Source organism: Bos grunniens, chromosome 24 (genome assembly GCF_055505025.1).
Source record: "Bos grunniens cultivar Pamir isolate PY7600 chromosome 24, Bosgru_T2T1.0, whole genome shotgun sequence".
Taxonomy (NCBI): domain Eukaryota; kingdom Metazoa; phylum Chordata; class Mammalia; order Artiodactyla; family Bovidae; genus Bos; species Bos grunniens.
Genome location: NC_141188.1, coordinates 56312420 through 56333069, shown reverse-complemented (window position 1 = coordinate 56333069; position 20650 = coordinate 56312420). Strand labels below are relative to the sequence as shown.

The following is a 20650-nucleotide window of genomic DNA, read 5'->3' as shown; positions in this document are numbered from 1 at the left end:
TTAATGAACTTTCTTCTCTTTATTAGATCTTATCTGGAGTGTGATCATCTATAATTCATTCCTTTTGCATATTTTTATAGCTTTTTATCATATTTTGCATTCTCTCTTCTGCCTGAATGTATAGAATGCCTTGTAAACCTAACTTATTTCACTAGGTGAGTGTTTCTACTCTGCAAACTTGTTTATTTGTTCACATTTTCTTGCATATCCGTAAATGAATCTTACGTTGCATTGTGATCTATCTTCAATGCTTAGACAGTTCTTGGAACGTGATAATGGTATTTACTGAAGGAGTAACTTTTGTGAGTGAAACACAGAACAGTAGGAGCCTAAAACTTGTTTGAACTGTGAAGAGTTTTTCAAATATGTCATCATTTCCCAAACCTCTTTAGCCAGGGTTGGTACTTTAGGCACAGGAACAGAAGTTGTAGGAGCCGTGTCTATGTTGGCCAAAGGCAGGAGGATGGCAGGTAGCTTTGTGGATGTTTGAATAGGGACAGTAAAAGAAAGGCAAAAAAGCAAAATGGCTGTCTGGGGAGGCCTTACAAATAGCTGTGAAAAGAAGAGAAGCGAAAAGCAAAAGAGAAAAGAAAAGATATAAACATCTGAATGCAGAGTTCCAAAGAATAGCAAGAAGAGCTAAGAAAGCCTTCTTCAGCGATCAATGCAAAGAAATAGAGGAAAACAACAGAATGGAAAAGACTAGGGATCTCTTAAAGAAAATCAGAGATACCAAAGGAACATTTCATGCAAAGATGAGCTTGATAAAGGACAGAAATGGTATGGACCTAACAGAAGCAGAAGATATTAAGAAGAGATGGCAAGAATACACAGAAGAACTGTACAAAAAAGATCTTCTTGACCCAGATAATCACGATGGTGTGATCACTGACCTAGAGCCAGACATCCTGGAATGTGAAGTCAAGTGGGCCTTAGAAAGCATCACTACGAACAAAACTAGTGGAGGTGATGGAATACCAGTTGATCTATTCCAAATCCTGAAAGATGATGCTGTGAAAGTGCTGCACTCAATATACCAGCAAATTTGGAAAACTCAGCAGTGGCCACAGGACTGGAAAAGGTCAGTTTTCATTCCAATCCCAAAGAAAGGCAATGCCAAAGAATGCTCAAACTACCACACAATTGCACTCATCTCACACGCTAGTAAAGTAATGCTCAAAATTCTCCAAGCCAGGCTTCAGCAATATGTGAACCGTGAACTTCCTGATGTTCAAGCTGGTTTTAGAAAAGGCAGAGGAACCAGAGATCAAATTGCCAACATCCACTGGATCATAGAAAAAGCAAGTGAGTTCCAGAAAAACATCTATTTCTGCTTTATTGACTATGCCAAAGCCTTTGACTGTGTGGATCACCAGAAACTATGGAAAATTCTGAAAGAGATAGGAATACCAGACCACCTGACCTGCCTCTTGAGAAATTTGTATGCAGGTCAGGAAGCAACGGTTAGAACTGGACATGGAACAACAGACTGGTTCCAAATAGGAAAAGGAGTTCGTCAAGGCTGTATATTGTCACCCTGTTTATTTAACTTATATGCAGAGTACATCATGAGAAACGCTGGACTGGAAGAAACACAAACTGGAATCAAGATTGCTGGGAAAAATATCAATAACCTCAGATATGCAGATGACACCACCCTTATGGCAGAAAGTAAAGAAGAACTCAAAAGCCTCTTGATGAAAGTGATAGTGGAGAGTGAAAAAGTTGGCTTAAAGCTCAACATTCAGAAAATGAAGATCATGGCATCCGGTCTCACCACTTCATGGGGAAAAAATGGGGAAACAGTGTCAAACTTTATTTTTCTGGGCTCCAAAATCACTGCAGATGGTGACTGCAGCCATGAAATTAAAAGACGCTTACTCCTTGGAAGAAAAGTTATGACCAACCTAGATAGCATATTCAAAAGCAGAGACATTACTTTGCCAACAAAGGTTCGTCTAGTCAAGGCTATGGTTTTTCCTGTGGTCATGTATGGATGTGAGAGTTGGACTGTGAAGAAGGCTGAGTGCCGAAGAATTGATGCTTTTGAACTGTGGAGTTGGAGAAGACTCTTGAGAGTCCCTTGGACTGCAAGGAGATCCAACCAGTCCATTGTGAAGCAGATCAGCCCTGGGATTTCTTTGGAAGGAATGATGCTAAAGCTGAAACTCCAGTACTTTGGCCACCTGATGCGAAGAGTTGACTCATTGGAAAAGACTCTGATGCTGGGAGGGATTGGGGGCAGGAGGAGAAAGAGACGACAGAGGATGAGATGGCTGGATGGCATCACTGACTCGATGGACGTGAGTCTGACTGAACTCCGGGGATTGGTGATGGACAGGGAGGCCTGGTGTGCTGCAATTCATGGGGTTGCAAAGAGTCAGACACGACTGAGTGACTGATCTGATCTGATCTGACAAATAAACAGATAAATGGAAATAGTTAAAATATGTATATATAAAAACATACATAATCACACAGCTCACAGCTGTGTGCCTATCCCAAGTTGCACTGACAATTTTAGAGCCATATGCTTTAAAAGAAAAAAAAAAAAAAACTTTGGGAAGCTTGGCTGTGAATATGGAACATCCATTTCAGAGCAAAGATTCTGTCAGGTCCTGAGGGAAGTGGATCTTTTTCTCTATGACATGAGTGAAACCTGGATGGTTAAACTGTTTTTTATTTGGGGGTGCATAAAACTTGCTTCAGATATCTGTAAAAATTAAATATGTCCCTTTAAGTAAAAGTGAAAGTGTTAGTTGCTCAGTTGTGTCCGCTCGGTCCTCATGAACTGTAGCCTGCCAGGCTCCTCTGTCCATGGGCTTCTCCGGGCAAAAATACCAGAGTGGGTTGCCATTTCTTTCTACAGGGGATCTTCCCAACTCAGGGATCGAACCTGGGTCTCCTGCGTTGCAGGCGGATTCTTTACCATCTGAGCCAGTTAAATAGTTGATAAAACAACCAAAACTGTTATAGATATGATTAGTAGTTCTGAACATGATAATGTTCTCCAAGAAAAATAGAATTACCACATAGCAAAAAATTACCACATACCACATAGAGTAAAGATCTATACTGTGTCCATGTACGAAATCAGGCATGTCCAGGTCCTTACGCTTAATTAACCTGAGCAGGCTAGGTGTGCATGTTCTCACGGTAGTGAAAGCCACTTACTTTAAATAGGCTTAGGTGTTGACGGCAAGCCCCCAAAGTAATTATAAGGTAATCACTGTAATAATTTTTTTCAAACCATACCTCAGGCAATTTAAAGGAACTTTTGTTGGCCGCAGTTCCTTAATTAGAACCCTGGGAGTCATAGATGATGTCTCAGAGTTCAGAAATTCTTTGCATTTTGGGAAGTTAATATGGTACATGTAACATTTACTGTGTAACCTGACATGGATTCTAGTGCAACATTCAGTAATGACATAGATGATCGTTTCTATAGCAAACACACCAGTGGTGAGAGATAGTAGGATTAAAAAGAAAAAAAGGATCATAGAATGTCTTCACATCAATTCAGGTCACAAAACTATAGAATGTTCCAGAACTTTTGAAATATCAGAATCGAAAACAAGGGATTGTGGACCTGTAAATAAGTAAATAAATGGGTCAATATCTACCTTTTCTGGAGGGAAAAAGTAAAAGCCAGACAACACATCCAGGAAACATCATTGTTAAAGGATTTTAAGCCCATCATATAAATGACTTGCTTCTTTCAGTTTATGTAAGATTTAGAAATTTAAAATAAAGAAGGCCTATCTATGTGGCTTTAAAAAAAAAAAAACTGGTTTAAATAATTTTAGAAGTATCACCTCCCATCTAAAAAAGCTTAGACCTTCAGCCTGTTTGTCTCTGAACACCTGCTTAGCTGAAAGGCCTGCTGTTGCTGGGGGAGCCCCAGAGAGCTGACTCCTGTGTGAGAAAAACAGCCCTTCTCAGTGCACTTTGCTGCTGTGCTTCATGAAGTCCATGGCACTCTGAGGTTGTTCTTGGATGTGTGCGAGCTGAGTCGCTTCAGTTGTGTCCGACTCTTTGCAACCCCATGGACTGTAGCCCGCCAGGCCCCTCTGTCCGTACGATTCTCCAGGCAAGAACACTGGAATGGGTTGCCATGCCCTCCTCCAGGGGTTCTTCCCGACCCAGGGATGGAGCCCACGTCTCCTGTGTCTCCCGCACTGGCAGGTGGATTCTTTCCCACTGAGCCACCTGGGAGCCCAAGCTGGTTCTTGCTCTACTGCAGCAGGCACTTCCCAGCACCTCCGTGGGAAGAGATTCAGGTGCTCTGAAGGAGCTACGCTAGAAAAGTGGGAGATTCTGCACATTTGCTAATCGCAGGTTCTTCTCTAGATTTTGGTCATAAGCCTTAGTAAATTATAAAAAATGTCCTGACTGACAGGGAAAACGAAACTTGATTTAGCTTTCATACTTTTGAAAATCAGTCATAAGATCTTGTCCCTACTGTATTGACACCGAAAGGTTTGTTTTCAGTATTTTCTACAGAAAGCTCTCAAATATCTATCTGATAAACCTCCATGGAAGCTTTCACCTGGACTGTGGATGCAGGGAAATAATCAGATTATTCTTTATCTTGCTGTAAACAAACTTCAAAAAAGATTTCTGAAATGCAGATAATCTTGGTCCTGCCTTTTCCTGCTACCTAGAATTATTTTGCAGAGCCCTGTGAAGTTGCTCAAGCATGTTATTTATAACATTTGTAAGCACTAGAGTTTGCCAAAATACTCTAATTTTGACTAAAGAATTATGGAGAAATTGTGGAGAGTGGTTAAACCTGCAGATACTTTTTAGAATAACTGATCATACCCAGTAGGTACTAATTTTTAAAAACAAGCTTTGCTTCAAATGTAAGTGTACTACCTCATTCCATACGTATTCATTTATTTAACAAAACTACTGCTGGTTTTTTCTGAATGTTCATAAACAAAAAGTTGCCTTGGACATCTATGTCCACATATTTTTGTACACTTGTCCAATTATATCCTTAGGGTAAAATTCTGACATTGAAATTTCAAAGTCATGTGCTTTTAAAATCTTGCTGTATGTTTTAAATTGCCTCCCAGAGAGTTTCTACCAATTTACATTCTCATTAACTATATATAAAAGTGAACTTCCTCACTGGCAGCTGAAAATTTGTCTTATTGTAATTTGCCAAATATCTTTTCATATTTATTGCCAAATTTCAAATTTATTCTTTCTATAAAAGAATGGTTCATCTTCTTTGCCAATTGATTTCATTTTTTCTTAATACTATCTAAGAGCTTTTTATTTACTAAGGGTCTTTATTTCTCCTTTGAACTATTTGTTGCAAAGATTTTCCAGGTTTTTTTTTTTTTTTAACATCCAGTTTTTCTATATCTAATGTCATAGCTAGCAAACGTCTTCTCTACTTTAATATTTTTAAAGTTTTTATTTTATTCTGCTGCTTTTATGTTTTAGCCTTTGCATTGAAATACCTACAAAGTATAAAGCAAAGACCTACCTTTTTTTTTTTTTTTTTGTCAAATGCTGGACAAATTTTTGGTTCCATGTATTGAATGCTTCTTTCTTTGTACCTGCAAAGTATAAAGCAAAGACCTACCTAATTTTTTTTTTTTTTTTTTTTGTCAAATGCTGGACAAATTTTTGGTTCCATGTATTGAATGCTTCTTTCTTTGTTGATTTTTAAATGACGCATTTATCATAAACGGTCCATATGTTTTTCCTCATTGCTGTGCCTGTCCTTTTGGCAGCAGTACCAAATTGTTTTAAAATACATATGTATATGTATATATAGTCGGTTTTCCGAACTTACTCTTTGTAAAAGTTTTATTAGTTTTAATAATGATGCATTTATTTTTCCAGATGAAATTTAGAATCAATTTAGAATACTGTCTTTTCCCTCCTCCCCCACCACCGTTTTTTTCTCTGCTGAGCAGTTTGTTTGGATTTGCATTACAGTCCAGTTTCATTTTGAGTCATCAGATGATTTTTATGCATATACTTTTCTGTGAAATATTTGTGTGAAATGAATAAGATATTTGGTTCCTTGAAAAATTGTTATACGAGATGATCTTGGTCTTTAAGACATGTTTGTACTGCTGAATCGTGTCATGATTTTTGTGAAACTGGCTTGTGAACTAGTTCAGATAGTGTCATATGCTGAATATCTAAATATATTTCTAATGAAGAATTATGAGAAACCATAATAAAATAGACACCAGTTCTGCATCCTTGGAGAGAAAATGGAATAGAGCTAGATACAAATGCTCTATAATTACTATCAGGAAGTTTAAAAATTGCAGCCCTGTTCTAATTCTGTGAATTTTGCTGGTTGCTTAGTGTTAAAATAATCCTTTTTTTCTCATGACGATTTCAGGCTGTTTTTGAAATGGGATGTGTCAATGTTGACTAAACTGAAGAAGTGGAGACTGGTTAGTTTACCCAAAGAAGAGCGTGCGGCACAAGTGAAATTTGAATGGGGTTTCGAAAGAGAGACGAGTGGCTGTTCCAGTGGAGAAGCGTTAGCGTGGCTCAGAGGTCAGGGCCAAGGAGCCATGTTTTTGAACAGACCTAAAGCTCTGGACGGAGAAGGCAATGGCACCCCACTCCAGTACTCTTGCCTGGAAAATCCCATGGACAGAGGAGCCTGGTGGGCTGCAGTCCGTGGGGTTGCGACGAGTCAGACACAACTGAGCAACCTCACTTTCACTTTTCATTTTCATGCATTGGAAAAGGAAATGGCAACCCACTCCAGTGTTCTTGCCTGGAGAATCCCAGGGACAGGAGAGCCTGGTGGGCTGCCGTCTATGGGGTCGCACAGAGTCGGACACGACTGAAGCGACTTAGCAGCAGCAAAGCTCTGGACCTGGCAGTGACTAGAGTTGAGAAGACAAGAGGAGGCAGTGGGGAAAGGCCCAGATTGCACGTGACTCTCACAATCCTTAGGCTGAGTTGAGAGGGAGATACAGATGAGGATGTGCTGTATCTCCAGTGCCTAGAACAGAGGCAACCTCAAACAGTGTGTGAAAGAGGAAAGACGAGACTGAGAGGTAGATTGGGGCTCAGTTAGATGTGGGGGTCACGAGATGAGTATTTGAAAGCTCTGAAGGATTCTCTGCTGAAAAATAGAAATGCTCTGGGCTTTAGAAACTTTCCAGTAGTAAAAAAAAAAAAATCCACCTGCCAGTGCAGGAGATGCAGGTTCGATCCTTGGTTTGAGAAGATCCCTGGAGATGGAAATGGCAACCCACTCCAGTATTCTTGCCTCGAGAATCCCATGGACAGAGGAGCCAGGTGGACTAGAGTCCTTGGGGTCACAAAGAGTCGGACATGAGCGAGTGACTGAGCATGCATGCTTTAGAAAGCTGATATCTGAGAGCAGTGTGTGAACATGCTGTGTGGGGCTGGGCTGAGGAGAGTGAGTGGGAAGCAGGCCTCACAGCACTGTGTGACATTTTCATCATGGCAGTATCATGAGAGCTTTGAGGATGTGTCCTGTCAAAGCGCTATAACTTTATCTTAGTAAATACTGGAGAGCATTGCCATTCCCTTCTCCAGGGGATCTTCCCAACCCAGGGATCGAATCTGGGTTTCCCACATTGCAGGCAGAGCCTTTACCTTCTGGGCCTCCAGGGAAGCCTCGTCTTAGTAAAGGAGTCCGCAAACTCTGGCTTGCAGCCAATCTGGCCCACAGCCCCTTCTTACAAATAAAGTTTTACTGGAACACAGCATCACCTGTTGAGTTGTGTATAATGTGTGGTTGATTTGGTGCCACAACAGGGGAGATGAGTAGTCGGAACAGAGATCACATGGCTGGCAAAGACTAGAAATATTTACTGTCTGGTCATATATTTACTGATCTTTGTCTTGGAATATTGTTCTTAATAGTTAGTGTTGCCATTCTGGAAAATTAATATAATTAGAAGAGCTCACACAAATTGTTGTGCACAGATAGTCTGAAAGAGGGGCAAGTGAAAGTGTCAGTCACTCAGTCGTGTCTGACTCTTTGCGACCCCATGGATTGTAACCCGCCAAGCTCCTCTGTCCATGGAATTCTCCAGGCAAGAATACTGGAGTGGGTTGCCATTTCCTTCTCCAGCATGGATAGTCTGAGAAAGATTAATTAGGTCATGTCACTTTCTATGAAGAAATATACCAAAACACTGTATCTTGTTGAAGCCCAGGTCTTCAGTCACTGCCTTGATGATCTTATTTATGTTTCTAATTCTGCCTCCATTTCTGTGGTCATTTTCATGTCCACCGGCTACATTGAACATCTACTCACTTCTGATTCTGTCTGACCTCTCCTACTATCCATAGTCAAGAAATCAGAATACCAGTGCTGAATATCATGTTTAGATATACTTGCTACTTACTCAGGAAGAGGAATTTCTCAGCCAGCTGTTTAAAGTTCTCCCAGCTTGTTGCCTATGTCCGTTCCCCGGAGTGCACGTCCTCTTCACAACTCTCCCAGTCCATGCCTCTTTTTCTCTCTTTGTCTTTGTTTCCGTCTCCTACAGTGTCTTTTCTACTGGAGCCCTGTGGCATCGCAGAATCTTTAACTCATGGAGGCGCCTGAATTATTCCAGCTCTTCTGATTTCCCTCTAGAACCTGGCCTTCAGTTCAGTTCAGTTCAGTCACTCAGTTGTGTCCGACTCTTTGCGATCCCATGAGCTGCAGCACGCCAGGCCTGCCTGTCCACACCATCTCCCAGAGTTCACTCAGACTCAGGTCCATCGAGTCATTGATGCCATCCAGCCATCTCATCCTCTGTTGTCCCCTTCTCCTCCTGCCCCCAATCCCTCCCAGCATCAGAGTCTTTTCCAATGAATCAACTCTTCGCATGAGGTGGCCAAAGTACTGGAGTTTCAGCTTTAGCATCATTCTTGGCCTTAGGGGTCAACTATTTGACAACTCGCCGTGTTTAAGGAAGTCCAGCCATTTTTCAGGGGCTTCCCAGGTGGCCAAGTGGTAAAGAATCTGCTTGCCAATGCAGGAGATTTAGATTTGATCCCTGGGTCGGGAAGGTGCCCTGGAGAAGGAAATGGCAACCCACTCCAGTGTTCTTGCCTGGAGAATTCCATGAGCAGAGGAGCCTGGTGGGCTGCAGTCCATGAGGTCGCAGAGAGTCGGACACGACTGACAACAGCAAGCCATTTTTCAACCAAATCAATCACAGATTTTAAAAAATGTAAACCTTCATGTGTGTGTTTAGATGAACATACAACTGATTTCTTCAGCGACTTTACAAATTCTGACTCTTAAATACATTTTGAAGGACTGAGAGAGTAACTAGGAAGCATTGGAGGTTTTGTGGAAAAGCTGTGTTGATCCCTTTGCATATTAAGGGCCCTTTGCATATTAAATTTTAGTTTTTTTATGAAGCATTCATGAGGGTGGTGATACTCATAAAGGCAGTTCAGAGGCACAGGAGAAAAGTTAAGGACAAGACTGAACATAAAGGAGTTATATGTTTCCTAGGTTAGAGATAGAGAAGTTATCTTCATGGTGGGAACTTCTGAAGTCATGTAAGCAAAGCGTGTAATAACTTGCTTTGCTTCAGTATTTAGATAATGGATGACTCATTTAATCTGATTGGCACTTACTGAGGACATACTATGTACCCCGGGCTATTGTGCTAGATGCCAGAAATACAAAGATGATTGAGGCTCACTTTCTGCCCTTGAGGAACCCCCAGAGTGGAAGGAAGAAGTCAGATGCATAAACACTACTTGCCATTGATAATGTCACAGCGGGTGGATTTTTTCAGAGGAAGTGTGAGCTAACATCCAGAAGGAGGAGGCCTGAAATTCAAGAGGGAAAAAATGAGGGAAGACTGGGGAGAAAGGAAATGACACCAAACAAAAGGGATTGGAGCCTGTTAGAGAAGACAGTTGACCACAGTATGGAAATTGAGATTAAAGACAAGAAATTAAAATCAAGAGTTAAGACAAGAGGCTGTGGAAAAGCAAGGGCAGTGGGTGATCTCAGAAGAACTGAGATTTCAGTTGTTCAAGAGAGTGTGCTGTTTTATAGCCTCATCCTCCTTGTATAAATATGAATGAATAGGTATGTGTATTGCTTGTGGATAATACTATATCACATTTTAACTTAAATGATTATGTTATACAATATATTGTATTTATATAGAGTAGAATATTTTATATATAACATTTATTATATATTTAAATATACTATATAATATATACTTAATATATATAATTGTATATATACAATTAATTAAGGCTCAGGAAATGGTAGGAATTTTTCAAGCACTTGAGATTATCTAAATGAATTCTTAAACAGGTTGTTATTTAGTCACTAAGTCGTGTCCAACTCTTTTGGACCCCATGGACTGTAGCCCACCAGGCTCCTCTGTCCATGGGATTCTCCAGACAAGAATACTGGAGTGGGTTGCCATGTCCTTCTCCACGGGATCTTCCTGACCCAGGGATTGAACCTGCGTCTCCTGCATTGCAGGCGGATTCTTTACTGCTAAGCCACCCGGGAAGCCCTTTACAGTAGGTAGTATTGTTACAATACCAGCGTTTTCCAGACGACACCGTTCAGGTTATATAGGGTAAATGGCACTCACACTCAGGCCTGCCCCACAGGAGTGAGTTTGGAGGAGCCTTTGGACTCAGTGTGAGAGATCAGATTTGTTGGTAAGATGAACTGAAAGGAAACAGATGGACTCTTTCATGACGAGGGTGAGGGCAGGAGAAAGAGACTACGCCGAACAGAGGGAGGCCGTGTGGGGTAGAGGCCAAGCACAGGCTTTTTTTTTTTTAAGTTTATTTATTTATTATTTTTGGCCGCGCTGGGTCTTTTTTCTGTGCTGGCTTTTCTGTAGATGCGCCAAGTGTGGGCTGCCCTCTAGCTGCCATGCGCAAGCTTCTGATGGCGGTGGCTTCTCTTGTCGCGGAGCACAGGCTCTAGGCGTGCAGGCTCGGTAGTTGTGGCACACGGGCCCAGCCCCTCCTTGGCATGTGGGATCCTCCCGGAGCAGGGATTGCACCCAGCTGCCCTGCATTGGCAGACGGATTCTCAACCGCTGGACCCCTACCAGGGAAGCCCCAGGCATTGGCTTTGAGGTCAAGCCTAACTGGATTCCCATCCTGGCTCTGCCAGCCATGTGGCACTGATCAGGCCACATTTCCACCCCGAAAGTCGCCGGATGTCCAGAGGAACACCATCTTCTGGCTCGTTCGTACCTATGTAAAGGACCTGCAGTTGTTCCTGGCTCATGGAGGACTACGATAACTGCTGCTGCTGCTGCTGTCCCTGTTACCCCGACTGCCCCTCTTAGTCCACGTTCCTGCTCCTGCTTCCCCTCTTACTGCTATTACCACGACTGTTTCTGCTGCTATTATTATCTGTTCCTTTTTTTTCAAAACAACTTTCTATTGAAGTATGGTTGGTTTACAGTGTTTTATCAGTTTCAGGTGTACAGAGAAGTGGTTCAGTTATACGTATATATGTTTATCTTTTTCAGATTCTTTTCCATCGTAGGTTATTACAAGACCGAATGTAGTTGTGTGTGCTATACAGTAGGAGCTTGTTATTTATCTAATTTGCATACAGTACTGTGTATCTGATAACCCAAACTCCTACTTTATACCTCCTCCTCTGCTGCTGCTGCTAAGTCGCTTCAGTCGTGTCCGACCCTGTGTGACCCCATAGACAGCAGCACACCAGGCTCCCCCATCCCTGGGATTCTCCAGGCAAGAACACTGGAGTGGGTTGCCATTTCCTTCTCCAATGCGTGAAAGTGAAGCCGCTCAGTCGTGTCTGACTTTTCGAGACCCCATGGACTGCAGCCTTCCGGGCTCCTCCGTCCATGGGATTTTCCAGGCAAGAGTACTGGAGTGGGGTGCCATTGCCTTCTCCCCCGACTCTGCTACTAGTACTATTATTGTTATTATTATGAGCAGCAACAGTAGTAGAACTAACGGAATAGATTTATGCTAAAACAACAAAACAAAACCCAGAAAGATTTAAGTCCTCGATTTGATGTAGCAACAATTCAACTCTGTTCATTTCAATATTTAGTGAGCCGTTGCCAAGGCAGATCTTAGTACGAGGCACGAAGGGGAGTTAAAATAGGGATCAGCCATTGCCTCGTTTAACTGATATAAACTAATTTGACCTTCATGCCATATATTCCTGAAAGAGAACTTTAGCAGAGAAACTGTTAACGCACATCGGATGCAGACCCTCTTGAAGCAGGAGGCCACGTGGCCCTCCGGAAGGCTAGTCAGGACTTAATTTCACGATGACTTGGAGATTTCTTTATGCATTTTCTGCTTCTCCAGATAACCTCCATTTCCTCATGTCAGGCAGTAGGCTGTCATCTTATGTACAAGATTTAGATAGTTATCAGAATATTTTAGCAAATCCCATACCGTTGGCTACTGAACTTTACTTTACAGGAGCACCTATTTGAGGTGCTGGTTAGTAAGCAGGATGAATGGAATTCTGGCCCATGTGTTCTGGAAAAACAGTCTCTACGTGAAAACTGGTTTTGTAGACTCTTGCTTAGAGGGAGAAGTATTTATAACCAGCCTTGACGTGGAACCTCTCCCGCCCAGTACGAAGAAGGATGGCATCTGACAGTTGGCTCTTCCTCTATTTTACTAAAGTAGCGACCTGGCCAAATATACTTCTCAGCGCATTTATTATAGCCACATGTTTATATTTAGAGGAGGAGTGGTGCTAATTCCCTAGTATGTTAACAGGTCTTATTCAAATCTGTTCTATTTTTACTTTGGAACAAAATTGCTGAAGAGGAACATTTTAAGGCAAGTAGTGATTACAGCGTACTTATCAGATTATATATTAAATAAACTTCCTGAACTGAGAAAGTGCACAAACTGAAAAGCAGGTAGTTATCTTAAATTCTATATTGTTTATGTAAGATTGCTTCAAATCCACTTATGCTGTAGGTTATTCCTTGCTTTTGTGTTTTCTTTTTGCCAGATTTCAACTTTCTCACTAACAAATGTAATTCTCTTTTTAATATGTAGTAGATGACCCGAGATCTCAGGATGGAATTTCACAACCCAAAGAAATACCTCTTCACTTTATTGTATACAATAAATTATGTATTTTTTAAAATTTGAGAGGTAGTCAAACAGGTGAATGCATAAATCTTGTCAACCCTTGGGCAGTTGTAATTTCCATACCAAAATGCAGGAGTTTTTTACCTATTACTGTTATACATTAAGTAATAGTTACCATGGCAACCTTTGCATCATATTATAACATTTAAATATAAGGTATTGTGTTTTTATAGGAAAAGACAATACATTTGAATTTTGTTTTTTTGAATGTTTGGTAATATATAATCACTACTAAAAAGAAAAATTTTGTTCAAGGTCAAATTGAATTCTTTGTGAGTTATGCAAATTTCCAGCCAAAACCATGAAGTACATTCATTTATTTCTTGGGATGTCATGGGGGAAGCAAAGATTTTTTTTTTAATTGTATTTGAAAAATACCGCATAATACCATTTAGTACCTATAATTGACCTTACAAAGGGAAAACCAAAAATTGAACTGTATTTAATGTCATTCTTTAGTGACTAATGCAGTGGTAAGAATTTGAATGAACACATCACATGATTTATCAGGTTCTACTAAATACAATGCATTTGCTATTTTTGCGTACCCAGTTGGTTAATTGTGACTAGTTTTGATCTCACGTATAGTTGAATTAACTGAAGCAGTTTGCTTGTGCTTGCAAAAGAGCAAAATGAAATGAGCCGTTGACGTAATCCTTTTGGCAGTTCCAGGAAAATGGCCACTTAAGCTGAAATTATCGAGACTGATTGTTGGCCAGTTTTTTTTTATTAAGTATGGAAGAAAACTAGCCATTTCTTGTTGCCAGCGTAGCTCTAGGCCATGAGGGTATCATCACTGTTTATATCAACTACCGTATTTAACTCTTGTTCAGGTTTTTACTAGTGATTTTTCAAAACTACTATCTCATTTTCATCTGAAAGTGGTGTAGGGGCTCTAACTGACAGTCACAACTTTTGAGGCATCTTGTAAATGATAATCAGTGGATGGGAACGCAGGGCCATGAACTGGAGGAAGGAGTAACCGTGTGCTGGACTCCGGCTCAACTGGACATTATGCGTGTGTTGCTTCATCTGCTCCTGATAATTCTGTTATAGAACTTTTATTATTCCCTTCTTACAAAGGAGGAAAACCCAGTTTAGAGCAGTCGCACAGCCACCTGTCAGGCGCATTGCTTGTATGCCTCTGAGCTAGAGTTCAACCTCTCTCTCTCACCTCAGAGTCCTCCATCTTTCCTTGCAAGGTTTGGATTCAACTAAACCGTTTGGATTCAGCTTCTGACTTGTTACAAGGGGCATTATACTTTCCAAGTAGAAATGACAAACATCGACCCAAGCCCTTAAAAGAAAATCTTTGCTAAAGAACAATTTCAATAATTTGCATTTCTCTCCAGCACAATAGCAGTCTGTTAAGTCCCTCATTACGAAAGTTGTCCTTGCCATTCTCCCTTTCTACGTTTCCCAAGTCCTCTTTGTTGAGCCCAAGCTAAGACCGAGATCAAGGTAAACCACCAGAGGCGCGTTCCTGGGCCTTCAGGTGCAAGGAGTAAAGGCTGTCCAGGACCTGACCTTCAGGTGCATTCCTGGGCCTTCAGGTGCAAGGAGTAAAGGCTGTCCAGGACCTGACCTTCAGGTGCGTTCCTAGGCCTTCAGGTGTAAGGAGTAAAGGCTGTCCAGGACCTGACCTTCAGGTGCATTCCTGGGCCTTCAGGTGTAAGGAGTAAAGGCTGTCCAGGACCTGACCTTCAGTTCTGAGCTTTGCAGTTCAGAAGTGGACAGGTGGAAATACAGTGTTCTTCATTGCCCTTTGGTGTAAGATATATTCTGGGGTTGTGGAGTAAGTGCCAACAGCAGCAAAATTATCACCCCCTCCTGCTACTGTAGAAAGTCAGCAATGGCCCTTCTGTGGTCAAAATGGCAAATTCAGCAGCAGCTATTTGACAGGGATTTGCAAAAACTTCCCCATGGCTGTTAGGAATCTTTATTCAGCAGTGTCTTCAAAAACCCGATTCTGTGCAGAATTAACTGTGTACAAATGACCTCAGTAGTGAATTTCCTTTTTAAGTCTTTTAAACAAATCTAATTTATAATTTTTTAATGTGAATTTTGCATTTGGCACTTCAGTCTCTTAGATCCATCTACATACATCCCTCATTTGTAAGTTTTGGAGTGGTTCAGATTTTTATTTCCGTATTAACATAAAGCCTTCTAAAATTCCTGGCTATAGAGAGTCAGTTCACCATACAAAGCCACTATACATCACTTAGGTTTGTGATGAAAGAATGCAATTGCAGCTGTGTGAGTACTAGAATACCCAAACATGAATTAGACTCACAAGCATTTGGCAATAGTTCAGAAAAGGAGCTTAATCTGGTTTCATCTGAGACTGCTTTTCTCTGTTCTCTAGCATCCCCCCAAGATGTTGTGTCTGATATCGGATCACAACGCAATGGGAGTGACGCAAAGTCAGAGAAAGCCCTAAGAAACCAGGCGCACTTTTGATTTTCCCCAGAGATTTTTTTCCCCCTCTGACTTTTTTTTTCCCCTCTCCTCCAAATTTCAACTCTGAAATTCTCAAGGTCATTCACCTATTAGATGAATTAATTATAAGCCAAAAAAGCAGCATTCATCGTACTCTGATCTCACTCATATCTATAATTAAGGGTAAATATAATCTTCCTTTTTAGAAATGTACCACCCACCCATTACATTTAAAGTGCTGACTGAAATGAAATAATAGTTCAGTGCAAGATGATTTTAGTTTAACAAGAAAAAAGTTGATAATTTAAGCTTGAAGCAGTTAGTTCTATTTTTGATTACCATTCAGTTATAAATCTAATTTAAGATATATGCTGCCTTTCTGTTACCCACGTTTTAATTCATGGTTTGTCTTCTTGGTTGCATAAGCAAAGTTTGGTGGTTTATCAAGGATGTTAAAAAAGCTCCCCACAAAGGCAGTGGGGAGCAAGGTTGAGAATGTGCTAGAAAGATAGTCGGAGAACCAGCTCTGATGTGAAACAAACAAAAAGTTTCTTTGAAAGGCCCCTTACAGAATCGCTGCATTTGGCATTTGAGTGGCTGTGTTGGGCCTGGGTCTTTGCAGACCCAGGGTCTTTGATTGCAGAGGATGGATGAACCCCCCCACCCCCACCCCGTCAGTGTTTTTAAATTGGGTTGACTAAGTCACTACATTTTATCCTTTGGTTAGGGTATTTGAACTCTTAAAATGGTTGGTCTTTGGACGAAAATAAGGAGCGAATAAGGGGAAGAGAGGGTCGCATCACTTTGCAGGCAGTTAAAACAAATGCTCAACTCTGGCTTTAAGATTTACAGGTTAGCTCTGCGAGATGCCACATCTTGCTTCCAGTGTTTCCTGGCAGACCAGGGCGGCTCTCTACTGGGACCCAGCGTAACCGCAGAGCATGAGCTTGCACAATTCGAAAAACCTAAGACCTCTATAATCCTATTTCAGGCAAAGATGAATTTGCCCATTTTGAAAGTAGACTTAAGCTTTCGCACTTTTGTTAAGTATAAATTTGTCTTCAGATATATAACATATGTATATATGTATGTATTGAAAGTATATGCACATATAAATGTGCATGTATACATGTAGGTAAATTCATATGTAAAGGAATGCTTTATTCATTTTGTGTAATATTTAATTTTACCTTACTCAGTTGAATGGCATTAAGTTTTTAAAATGCACAAACTCAGGTTTCCAGCCAGTGGAAAAAAATTTTTTTTATCTTTCTCATGGCTAAAGAGAGTTAAGTACGTGACGTAAAGGCCAAACAATAGTAAATGGTCATTGTTCATTTTACAAATGTCCTCTACAATAAGAACACACATATTTTTATCTTAATTTTTCCCTTGGGGGGTGATTAGGGCCTCCCTTAAGTGTGAGGAAATGCTTATTTTTGTATGCTTTAGAAGAATGATTCTATTGTCTGAGTGAAAAAGAAAAAGGAACAAACATATCTAAAAAGAAAGAAACAGGAATGTGCTTTGTCCAAAAAAAAAAAAAGCAGGAGCCACTAAATGTTGTAAGTGCTGTCTGCTCAGTCCTGTGTCGCTGCACATAGTTCGTGTCACGTAAGAGCTGGAAGCCTGATTTATTTACAACTGGTCAACGGGATGACTTTCTTTAAAATTAACAACAATGAGGTCAGCTACAGCCAGTTAGCTATCTAGTTATCATTTTATATTTTTCACAGCTCTATTGTGAATACTGCTCACAGTACAGCAAGCCTGTTTGTTTTGATGGTGACCTATTGAATGCATCGACTTTCTTGAGAGGGAAAACCTTTGCCACTAGGACCAACAAGAATTAAGCAATGGTTAAGCTCATTAAAAAGACAAGCAAGCATTTCACCCTATCTGCTCAGCCCTTTGGGGGATATTTTGTATAATTTTAGGAAAAGAAAATTGCAGAAATAAGGGTGATAGCTTAACTATGAAGTTATCAGTAAGATCATTTTCAAACTCCTCTTTCCAGTGAAATGAAGGCTCATTTGTAGATTTCCCAAAATGTAAAGAGGTTGTGATTTAAATCATTTACGGCTTTATTGATGGGAACTGCAAAGAAAACTTGGACTTAAATCTATTTATCAAGAGCGAAATTTCAGGTTGACATTCTAAAAATTTTAAATGCCACTCCTAAAGTGATTAAAAAATTTTTGATGTTACACTCTTGGTTTCCTGATTTATTGGAAACTATTGTAAAGAGCTCTCTAGTTTAGTTTGTCATTGGCTTGCATTTTGTTTTCTTTCCTAAATTCGGAAGAGGCCGTAATTGAATATGCGAATGTCAAATTTCTGTCTGGTAAATGATCCGGTTGTCTCAGGCATTTGGTAAATATTAAGATATTCGAAATGAGTTTATACTCAAAATGCCCTTCTGTCCTAAAATCTCATCCTCAAAATTTTAAAGTAACATTTATTATGTGTCTTAAACTGGAAAAGTCTTAAACTGGAAGCAGTGAAGGCAAGCTTGTCAGTAGCTGATTAGTCCTTTATATATGACTCCTCCAGCACTGACAAAAATCCCTCAGAATAGAGGGATTCTCTTTATGATATTTAAGCTATATGGTGGTGGAGAGGGGATGTTTGAATTTTTGATTTTCCAGCTTATGGGTCATATTTGACCAACTGCTTTCACCAGAAGACATGCCACTTTGTTGAGCTATTTAGGAATCAAAAAGACTGTCTTAATTTAAAACAAGGACCCTTTGTTTTAGTTGGTGACTGCCTTGTGAAATTTTTCAGTTCTCAGCGGGTTAACCGGGGAACAGGGGCAGAGTCATAATTGGCCTATTTAGAGTATTTTGCATGTGAATAGTGTGTTAGTGAAGCATCTCTAAGTCTGTTGTGAGTGACATGGTGATTAGAATTTAGATTAGGGAAAACACATTCTGTACTTTATCAAGGACAGTAATTAGTTCAGTCAGTAAAAGTTGATTACAAGTAACGATAAAGTTAGATTTTTTAGTACTTAATTTTAAAATTTCTTTATTTAATAGTAAATTTGTTCTTAATATAAATGGTAGTATCTACACTGGTTTTCTTGCATATCCGAATAATTAAAAGAACAATGTGTTCAATGCAGAGTATAATCAGGCGATTTATGTATTATGGGTAAGTTTCTATGTAGTTTTTAGAGACTGTCATATTATTTAAGTTTTCGTATGTCATCATTTTCGAAAGTTTAGTGATTTGTCATGCCATAATAGGTTAATGATATTTGGGAAAGTTTTCTAGTGTTCAGGTAAACGTTTAATCTGTGGGGATGTGTTTTAGTTTCTGATAGTCCTCAAGAGGGTATTCTGAAGTCCTTTAATGTGCTCCTGTTGGTTCAGGATGCCTACTGTTCCTATAATTTTGGAAGTCAGTGTGAGCATTTTGAATTTCCTCCTGGTTCAGATGGCATTCTGTCTTCTGGGGGTGCGGTGTGAATTCGTGGAGGGTCTCGCAGAGAGGCAGGGTTCCCAGTGGATATGAACGTCTATACTCTTCCCCCAGTGTGAGCAGTGGGGGGAAGTTGTATGCGTCTGAAAAATCAGATTCTCCCTGGTTCTTGTTCAGGGAAGGGCATGACTTGTTCCCAGATATGAACCTAACTCTAGATCAAGAAAATTCTCACCTGACATAAATGCCCTTTACTTACAAGGTGAACATATCAGTCGTCTTAAAAGATGAAAATCATGTTTAACGAGCATCACCTTCTACCTTCTTCTCCAAAATTAAAGAACTAAAAATTCACAGATTCGGAGCAGCTTCATAGACGGCTTTTCTTTTCCTTTCTGCCGGGTTGGGTTTTAATTGTTTCAGCTTTAGCAGATGCTGTTTGTTTTATTGCATTGGTTTAAGTACTAACAAGCAGTTGGTGAGGGGGGTGGCGAATGTCAAAACTTAACCTTATATGTTTGTTTTTCCTTTTTAACCTTTTAGCAGAGTCTCCTTGGAGGTGACATGGATATGGGCAACCCAGGAACCCTTTCGCCCACCAAACCTGGTTCCCAGTATTATCAGTATTCTAGCAATAACCCCCGAAGGAGGCCTCTTCACGGTAGTACCCTGGGTAAGGTATTCCTCTCTTTGAATGCCTGAGTGATTATTAGTAATCTTTTTCTTTCTCTTTCTTTCTTAATACCATCCTCTCAACCTATCCTCACTCCACCCCTTCTCCCCCCGCCAAAAAAAGCCCCATAAAATTGTGCTCAATCTTTGGGCTCATGATCGCCCCCCCCCCACCCTAGTAATACGTTGAGTGGATATGTTAACAACTTATAGTAGCAGGAGAACTATTTTGGTGTATGCTTATTTCTTGTTTTCTCTTGGCCGCCCAGCTAAGGAACCTCTTTTAAAAACCAAAGCATTAAAAAGTTAAATCTCTTCATTTTTATGAACGAGGCAGACTTTGATTTCTGCCAGAGGAAAAAGATGGTAGCAGTAGTGACATTTTGCTAAAGTAACGATTTAAGAAAATCTGGTTGACTCTAAATGGCTTCGTGCTGTAATCTGTCTGAGTTAGGAGAATGGGCACGCAGGGAATCTCACAGCCTCCTCATTTTCTTTCAGAGGTTCAGACAAAGAAAGTTCGAAAAGTCCCTCCAGGTTTGCCATCTTCAGTAAGTACTGCTCGTTTCTGCTTCTGTATATTGTTTATTTTGTTCAGCTCTGTATTGATGCCAAGGAGATGGGAGTAAATGAGGTCCCATCCACCACAGTGGCGTGTTTTATCTAGAATGTGGATGAGGTAGCAGTGACCTGTACCCCCAGCCACCTGACCCACATTGGAGTGATTAATTGCACATCCTGGAAGACAGGGTGGGTGTGTTGACACTCAGCTGGTTAAGCGCTGAAGAGCCTTGAAACGGTGCCTGAGGTTCCAGGACTTCTACCTGCACAGGGCTTTCTAACTAATACAGAAGAGTATTAGTTTCATGTGTTGGTTAAATTCTTTGTCGGTATTATGATGATTTATGGATTTGCATGCGAAAGGAGATTTGTGGAGAGGATTTAGGAAAAATTTACATGGGTTTCAGCCCAGAGTGCAGGGAGAATGTCT

The 20650-nt window shown here is 40.5% G+C and overlaps 1 protein-coding gene across 42 annotated transcripts in view; it reads left to right on the top strand.

The window, feature by feature from the left end:
• The window catches only part of TCF4 (transcription factor 4), a 381881-nt gene that overhangs the window by 227739 nt on the left and 133492 nt on the right, over window positions 1-20650 (top strand). For 25 of the 42 annotated variants that reach the window (XM_086373561.1, XM_086373563.1, XM_086373551.1 and 22 more), the window contains 2 exons: window positions 19531-19660; window positions 20161-20210. In XM_086373561.1, the coding sequence (XP_086229687.1) occupies window positions 19531-19660; window positions 20161-20210 (180 nt within the window). Of the gene's footprint in view, window positions 1-12662; window positions 12802-19530; window positions 19661-20160; window positions 20211-20650 lie in introns of those variants that run through there. The other 17 variants (XM_086373565.1, XM_086373560.1, XM_086373549.1 and 14 more) reach the window with 2 other exon arrangements.